The sequence below is a fragment of the Ahaetulla prasina genome, chromosome 3 (assembly GCF_028640845.1).
Source record: "Ahaetulla prasina isolate Xishuangbanna chromosome 3, ASM2864084v1, whole genome shotgun sequence".
Classification (NCBI taxonomy): Eukaryota; Metazoa; Chordata; class Lepidosauria; order Squamata; family Colubridae; genus Ahaetulla; species Ahaetulla prasina.
Genome location: NC_080541.1, coordinates 120,756,888 through 120,765,793, shown reverse-complemented (window position 1 = coordinate 120,765,793; position 8,906 = coordinate 120,756,888). Strand labels below are relative to the sequence as shown.

Below are 8,906 nucleotides of genomic sequence, written 5' to 3'. Positions count from 1 at the left end.
GCCCGAATCAAATATGGCAGCGGCGAATCAGAGGACTGAACCCCGATCTCGCGCCGTAAACCGCTACCCGCATTTCAAAGCATGCGCACAACAATCCCCATCGCCGAACTGGCTGTCGGGAGACGGGGTTTTTTTTTTTCCCTTTTTCAAAAAGAAATCGCCCGCCTCGGTTTTAAGTGTTGCTGGCTTCTTTTTCTCTCAAAGATTAGGGAGCGATGTCTTCCCGGCGGTTGTCGGCGGCCCGCGATCGCCGAAGGGTAAGGCAAGGCCTGCGGGTGTTACGGTTTTCTAGGCTCCGCCGATAGGAATCTTTTGAGGGGTAACTGCGGAAAGTCCTTACCCAAACTTGGGCTCTCCACGTGATCGTCGTAAGAATGGTTACGCCACCCAATTTTTTGGGTTCCCACGACGCGGTGAAACAGGAGTGGGCCTTGTGTTTTTTAAATTTATGCTGGTCTTTGGCCATAATAAAATTGCTGTCTGTCTGACAACTCATTTCTCCAGTCCAACAAAGGTGGTTCTCCAGAGCCAGAGATAAAATTCCTTTATTTTCAGCATTTTTTAAAATGGATGATTCAATAAAGTTTCCTTAATTAGATGATTCAGATGAATTTATCCTTCACGTGATAGCAATAGCACTTATACCGCTTCACAGTGCTCTACACCCCTCTAAGCAATTTACAGTCAGCATATTGCCCCCAATAATCTGGGTCCTCATTTTACGACTGAAGGATGAAAGGCTGAGTCAATCTTGAGCCCATGAGATTCAAACTGCTGGAGTGAGCAGTGAGTTAGCCCTGTGGTACTGCATTCTGACCACTGCCTATCTTTTAAGAGGTGTGATGATGTTCCACTCTTTTGTAATATTTTTGAAAGGCACATCTTTCCTCTGTTGCTTATGTGTTCCATATTATTTTGAAGAACTTCATTCTCACTCCCTTTAACAGATAAAGAAGCCTTATGGGCATAATGCACCAAAGTTATGTATAGTGGTTATGAAGGGATACAAGCAACTGAGCAGATTTATATGCTGAAAGATAGTTTGCTAGTTTCTGATTTATGTATTATATCAGTATAACATTTCAAACTATGAGATGAGATTTTCTTATTTTGTGTAACATGTTTGTCTAATGATAATCTGTTTACAGGATGCTAGCGCTTCTAATTACAGGAGAATGAAGACTGTTGGAAAAGCAACTACAGACTATGGAGCAAACCTTACAAACACTGCCTATCTTTCAAGAGGTGTACTATCCCTCAAAGAAAGAAAGTTATTTGGTCAGACTCCAGCTAAGATAAGGATTTCACAAAATCCAGATCTACAGGTAAGGAACAATGAAGAGTGTAACTGGCAACATGTCTGAACAGAAAGCAGCTTTTAAAAATGAAGCAATTTAAATTATTCTCTAAGGGCAGGCATCCACAAATTTATTTATCAGGACAAGTATTCTCTGGAGTTGAAGGGTTGGCTGCTGAATGTGATATGCTAAAAGTTAAACAACTATGGAAATAAAAACATGAATAAATAAAAATGTTTAGTAAATAATTTGACACAGCAGAGAATATGATAAAAATATATAATGTCTTGTTGGTTGATTTATATAAATATAAATGTGTAGGAAATAATTCTAATGATATGAATATATGTGCAGATGATATGCAGTTGGCCAAGAGCCTGAATGATTTGCAGCAAATGTTATTGATGATGCAACAAATATAAATTAAAATTAATATATGAAACATGAGGATAGTTGTGTAGAAAGATGAAGTGAACAAGATATTAATTTAAAGTTTTTGAATCCTTTTGAAAAAGTTCAAAGGATTCAAAAACTTTGAATATCTTGTTCACTTCATCTTTCTACACAACTGCATAAGTATCACCTAAAAGTGGTTATATCAACTGTTTTCCACTCAAGTTCTAAAATCTTGATAACCCAATTTTACAAATAAATCACAAACATATTTGTTCATTTATTTATTGTGGAACATGATCTTCAAATATTGAAAAGCTGGATTCACAAACAAGCACCTCTGTACATAAATGGTGAAAAATTAAAGGATTTTATTAAAAATGGGGAAAAGGACAGAGAAATTTTAAGATGTACTTTTGATTGACATTTTAACTCGCTACCCACTAGTAGCAATCAAAAGTAGATAAACTGATTTTATAATTGTGCTTCTGTCCATTTTGTTATTTGGAAATGAGAATTAGGTATGTTGAAAAAAAACAGAAAGGCAGTGAGACTGAAGTATGTATTTCAATACCTGTGTATTTAAACAAAAAGACCCAGGATCAATAATAAAAAGATGCTAATTGTAAGCCAGTTTGGTGTAGTGGTTAAGGCACCAGGCTAGAAAGTGGGACACTGAATTCTGATCCTGTTTAGGCACAAATGGGGACCACATCAGAAAAGCCTTGCCAAGAAAACTACAGCTACTTGTCTAGGCTGTCACCCACAGTCCAAAACTGACTTGAAGGCAAGCAGTCAATCAACCAACTAAATCTGGGATGAATTTAGATGTGAGGGCCTAGTTAAAAGGGCTGATGTTACTTAGACTATAGAGAAAATGAATAACAACAGAAGAAAGCTGAGGAGGAAGAGAATGCTTTAGGAAATTGTGCTAAGATGAAGTTGATGAATCCTGAAAAAAAAAAATATTGGAAGTTTGAAGTACAACAGGCAATGTATGAGGTGATGGAATGACATGGAAGCAAGGATGGTTTGTAAGACCAAAAAGGCACGTAAAAATATAGTATTGACGTAAGCTCCTTTTCTTTTTTTCTCATCTCAGGTCTCAGTTTCTTTGATTTAAGTAATTCTTGCTCTTTTTGTGCTTTCTTAAACATTGCTTTCTAGAAAAGGAATGGTGAATCATAACTTACAGTGTGCAAATTTTAAAAATTATGACTATGTAAATCCAATCTATATATGTAAAAAATATTTACTAAATATACTAACTGCTTTTGATATTATTTTAAATCAATTATATTGTATAATACAGAATCCTTTATTAATTCTGTTAATAAAGGGAAAGTGGTATATTTTTTCGCTTTGTATTTTTTCTTATCAGTTTTTGCTATTTTCCGAGTCATAAAACAATAAATACTGGTTTTAGATAACATAATAAGATAGAAAGGTACAAAAAATAACAGTATTATGTAAATTCTTTGTAATAATGTTTTCTCTGCTTTGTAAACTATGACAGGAAAATATAGATTTTAATCATCATTTTCTTTGCATTTATAAAAATTCTTTTTATTGCAGGAGGAAGCTGGTTATCAGATACGATTCATTGTAACTAAGCAGTGGACCTTAAACAGTGTCACTCCTCTGCATAAATTCTCTTATGGAAAATTGCGGGAATATTCTAAACAACTAAGTAATGTTATTACTGCACAAAAGGAAAAGAGATTCATACTGGATGGTGAAACTGATTTAATGTTTCAAGCGAAGTTTTCTTCATTTTCTGTTTTGAAAACCAAAGGAAAAAAACAATCAGCAGTTCTTATTGAGGTAAGTAGGCTTATCTAATAGGCTAACTAATCCAATCTTTTACTAACGATGGCTTTGTCTTGATACTTTTGAAAGATATTACAGTGGGCAGGCTATAAAAAGAACTTTGTTCTAGATAATTTTTGTTTATCCATCTACTGCAGATATATATATATATATATATATATACATACATACATACATACATACATACATACATACATACATACATACACATACGTATGTATGTATGTATGTATGTATGTACTAAAGTTTTATAATTAACTCCTGGTATTTCTTCACCAGATGATTCAAACCCAGATAATCTCAAATATTTTTTTCTTGAAAGTTTATTGCATCCATTAAGGCAGATGAAAGAAAGAATATATATGCATACATACACACGCACACAAAGCAGCAAAACTCCTTTGATCAAGCTTTATGGGTTGGAAGGTTATAAAATTCATGTTTCTGTTGGTAAACAAATCCAGTCAGACCAAAAATTCTGCTCCATACTTATGCAGCTCTGAACAGTCATAAGGGGAACAATTTGGCCTTGCCATGTATTTTGCAATGTGCTGCTTTTGAATCTGTAGGTTCCTATAGCTACCAAAGATTGTCTGCCAATGAGAGCCAGTTTGATTGTGTGGTTAAAGCAGCAGGCTACAACCTGAGAGACTGTGAATTCTAAGTCAGCCTCAGGAAGAAGCCAGCTGGATGATCTTGGGCTAGAGACTTTCTCTCAGTCCTAGGAAGGAGGCAATGGCAAATTACTTCTGAAAAATTTTGCCAAGAGAACTGCAGGAATTCATTCAGACAGTATCACACAATTGGACACTATTGAAAGGAGGAAAAAAAATCTTCCAATTATTTGTTTTGAAAATTGTTCTTTAGCTCCAGTTTTACTGGGATTGTTTGGAATAGATATAATAGTCTTGGTAAAATATGTGATTGACATGCCCCAAATCTATAATATACGGTGAAAATACATAATTGGTTGAAAAAAATAATAAAACAGCACATAGACCCTGGTTTCGAGATATTTTTATTGGGCATTTTACCGGAAAAATATGATAAAAGGACTATATATTTGGTTTTACATGTATTAACTGCAGCCAGAATTGTATTTGCACAACAATGGAAGAATGCTGAGATCCCGACAGATGAGAGTGTAATTAAGAAAATATTAGAATGTGCAGAAATGGATAGACTAACACTAGGGATAAAGAAGAAACTGAATATTTGTTGATACGGGACTTATTTTATCAATGGTTAGACAACAGAAACAGAAGTTAGAAATGGAGAGACATAAAAAGAAGAAATGTGGAAATGGAGAGTTGTTAGAATATGTTACATATTATATTACTAGTATTGCGATGAATATGATTGCAAACATTTGGATTATGACTGATTAAAAACAATTGTATCCAGATCACACACTGTTGATGGAAATTGAATTTTTATATATAAATAAAATAAATAAAACATGAAAAAAGAAAGAAAAGAAAATCGTTCTTTAGGACTGTGATACTGAGTAGCTTTGGAGGGTGTACTTTTACATAAATCCGATAGAATCCCTGCAAAATACCCATGTATTCAGAAATTAATCTGATCATTGTGAATCTGTAGCAGAATCGGTGGCCTAGAGGTGGAACTCTCACCTCACAATCAGGAGGCTGTGTGCTTAATCCTAGGTAGAGGCAGATATTTCTCTCTCTGGCCACAATGAGAATATATCTGCTGAACAAAACTCCACATTGACGACAGGAAAGCGCATCCATCCAGTAAACACTGCTAGCTTTTCAGTTGGTCAGACTCCACCCTGCAAGGAATTATGGGGTCGTTGAAAGAAGATGATGATGATTGTGAATCCATAGCATATGATACAGTACAATATGGAATTCAGTAAGAATAACTTTTATTAATGTTTATCGTAAGTTGAGAAATTATCTCCATTTTATAGAATTGTAATAAATGTATTCATGAATATATGTATTTATAATTTTCTTTAGATTATGCAGAGACCTCGATTGGTAGATGATGATGATGAAAAAGAAGAAGAAAACAAGGTGGTATGGACAGGTTGTTTCTGTTATGCTTGTTCAAGTGATTTTGTTGAGACTCTCCCAGAGGATTTTATTTGTTTTCCTTTATTCCTTGTACATGGTGCACAGAGTTTCTCAAATATTGTTGAAACTTGGCTTCAGCAAACTTTTGATTGTTATTTCAGCCCACTGCATATCAGTCCTATCCATCTTGCATGGATGGCTGCAGTATGGTCTGGATGCAGTATGGACCACCACACACGTGCAACAGAACTGACTTTCACTGTGCCAGGTCTACCTTATCCTTTGGATATTTCCTATGCTATCCATTCTGAAGATGCAAAAGCTCTCTGGGATTCAATACACAGTATCCAGGGAGAAATTAAGCAGGAAGAAGTGGAATTATTCATGAACTCCCTTTACAAGCACTTTCATAGGCACTTCAAGATATATTTATCATCTACACAATTAGTGAAAGTTTCTACATCTGTAGCCTCTGTCCATTCATTGGGAAAAATAAAGGTATGCAACTTGCTTTTTTGATCAATAATAATGATGTGAATTTGCTTTAAAAGGAAATATTTGGAAATAATACTGTAATGGCATTTGGCACCTCTGATCGTATACAGAGGTTTTCCCCCCAGCAATATCCTCTGCAAATAGTTGAAGGAAGGGGTATGGGTATATATGAATGACCTAAAAATGGAGCTATTAAAAAGTACTATTCCTTTTTGCTCTATCTTCAGAATCAGGGCAAGATTGCTGCAGCCGCAAGACCTCTTTTGCTGCTGCTTTGTTCCTGCAGAATGGACTGCTAGGAAGCAACTGTGGCAACCTTGATTGGGCTGAAAGACTCATGGGATGTTTTATCCCACTTACAAACCAAGATATGTTGGTTGCAATAGTAGAGACTTTGAAACTAAAACGCCCACTCAGTGTCTGAAAGTTGAAGCTTTTAAAATTGTTTTCAAATTTTCATATTTTTTTAACCTTACTCCAGAATGTGGAGCACTTTTCTTTCTGCTACAGCTGTCTTAGTCTTATACAGATAGTTCTCGACTTCCCACAGTTCGTTTAGTGACCATTCAAAGTTACATTAGTCACTGAAAAAAGCGATGATGGTTTTTCACATAACTCTTGGTCATGTGATCAAAATTCCAACGCTTGGCAACTGACTCATTTATGACATTGCAGTATCCTGGGGGCACGTGATTCCCTTTTGTGATTTCCTGACAGGCAAAGTCAATGGGGAAGCCAGATTCATTTAATAACAGTGTCACTACCTTAACAATTGCAATGATTCACTTAACACCTGTTGCAAGAAAAGTCATAAAATGAGGCAAAACTCACTTAACAAATATTTCACTTAGCAACATAAATGTTGGGCTCACTTATGGTTATAAGTTGAGGACTACCTGTAAAAGTGAAACATGGTATTAAATACATAATATTTTATTTTAAGCTTTTAAAGGGCTGGCAGAAGAGGCAAGCTGTGGACTCCATCAGTTAAGGAATTTTGGCTGCTGGATCCAGGAAGCCTTTTCTGTTATGGTTCCTGCCCTCTGGAATATCTTGCTCCATGCAAAGTCAGATCTGCTTCCACCCTTTTGGCCTTTTGAAAGGCCTTCTCTGTGCTAATTTGTCCAGGGCCCCAATGGGGGTGTAGCACATTGGAGGTGGCTAAATGGAATAAGGAACACCCCATCTCTTCATGTGCACTTTGCTCCCTTCCTCCATCCTGCTTAGTTTTATTTTAATTGATTTTTTAAATTTAAGATCTTTATTGTTTTAATGTTTTAAAACTGCATTTTATTCAATGTCTGTAAGCCACCTAGAATTGCCTTTGGTGAGATGGGCGGCATACTGGTTTAATAAAGTTAGCTTTCTTTAATGTTTGAGATATTGAAGGCTAGATTAAAAGTAAGGCTAAAATGAGAACTTTCGTCAATTTTTTGTTTGCTTGGATCTAATGGTATTTCTCTCTCCCTTTTTTTTTTATCAGATTCATCATGCCCAATATCTGATGGGAGTTCTGTCACTGCTCACAGAACTGGCACTTTCAAAGATAATGTGACAAATTATTTACTGGGTTATATCTCATAAAGTTAACTACAGAAAATTATTTAGGATAGAAGATTGTAGAATTGTTTTTGTCCACTCTTCTCATGTTGTATTTAAGTAGAAGGTAGGTTAAATGTGTTGTATATAGTATTAAGAGCTATATAGTTCCATCTTTTCATATTTCTAATATGGATTATTAAAAGAAATATATTATTCAAAAGTACAGTATAATGTTTACTGTACATTTGAACTTTTGCTCAAAAAAATCTAATCAAGTGGGAAAACTTTACAATTTTTAGATTTTAACTTCAGGTGAGCTTTTCAGGAAAAAAATCATGGAGATGATATCCAATTTACCTATATCATTGGCTCTTCCCTAAATTTAAATGACTATGGAAATGCTATACTAATTAATATAGTAAAGCAAGGAAAAATAGTGAAAGTGTAACTGGGACATATTTCATTTGTGAGGTCTATAATTATGAATTATGACCTGCTTATTCTTAACGATTCTGGGCATTCCTATTCTCTCCATTTTGTCTAATGGTCAAGCGTTCTGTGTTGTTTAGTCCTCACTGAGGTTTTGGGAAGATTATAGAATTTAAGAGCTTTAAAATAATTTTAAATTTTCTTGTGTAACATCCTACGACACTACATCATTCAGTTTGGCATGACATGTACCCCTAGATCAGGGATTAAATTGGGGTTATGATGGCATGTTTTATACAAAATCTGAATCCATAATAGATTACTTACTTCAGACATGGCTCCATGAATCATCTGAGCAGGATCAGATAGGGTGGGGTGGGTGCAAGAGAAATGATCTATGATGAGCTCTATCTTTATTTTACTATGTAGGCAAGGGGTGGGAATTGCTTCAAAGTAGGGCACAGCATTTGTGACATTTGGAAAAACTTCCTGACAGTGACAACTGCTTGGCAATGCAATACTGTAGATTGCCTCAAATGGGATCTCCTTTGGGTGGAAAATATTAAGCAGAATCTGGGCAGTCATTAGCCATGAAGTTGAACTAAGTTTCTTAATTTTTTTCTTTAGGGGGAAAGACATTGGAAGAATCTAAGATGGTAATTTTCTAATTTACTTTTTAAGTGAATCATTAGGTAATTAATGATTACCTGGTGTACTTTTTTAAAGCAAAACCTGTCCAGAATCTGAAATAGACACTTAAGTAAAGACATTGCTAATCTATCACAGGGAGACAGAAATTTGTGGATTCATGTGAAACAGTATTATGTGGAAAAATTCAGAATAGTATGGTAAAAACTCACTTTTAATTTTGAGATAC

The 8,906-nt window shown here is 35.2% G+C and overlaps 1 protein-coding gene across 1 annotated transcript; it reads left to right on the top strand.

Annotated features, from left to right (window-relative positions):
* The first annotated feature begins 93 nt into the window (after window positions 1-93).
* Window positions 94-7,678, top strand: CENPL (centromere protein L). Its single transcript, XM_058178318.1, has 5 exons — window positions 94-257; window positions 1,149-1,325; window positions 3,267-3,515; window positions 5,507-6,061; window positions 7,542-7,678. Exons 1-5 carry the CDS (start codon window positions 216-218, stop codon window positions 7,611-7,613), a joined length of 1,095 nt encoding a protein of 364 aa, XP_058034301.1. The 5' UTR covers window positions 94-215; the 3' UTR covers window positions 7,614-7,678.
* The last annotated feature ends 1,228 nt before the right edge of the window (window positions 7,679-8,906 follow it).

What these genes read in the sequence shown, in the direction of transcription:
- CENPL (XM_058178318.1), top strand. Translation starts at nt 216, where the DNA reads ATGTCTTCCCGGCGGTTGTCGGCGGCCCGCGATCGCCGAAGG. An exon ending in CGGCCCGCGATCGCCGAAGG is followed by an intron (nt 258 to 1,148) that starts GTAAGGCAAGGC and finishes ATCTGTTTACAG; the next exon opens with GATGCTAGCGCTTCTAATTA. An exon ending in CACAAAATCCAGATCTACAG is followed by an intron (nt 1,326 to 3,266) that starts GTAAGGAACAAT and finishes TTTTTATTGCAG; the next exon opens with GAGGAAGCTGGTTATCAGAT.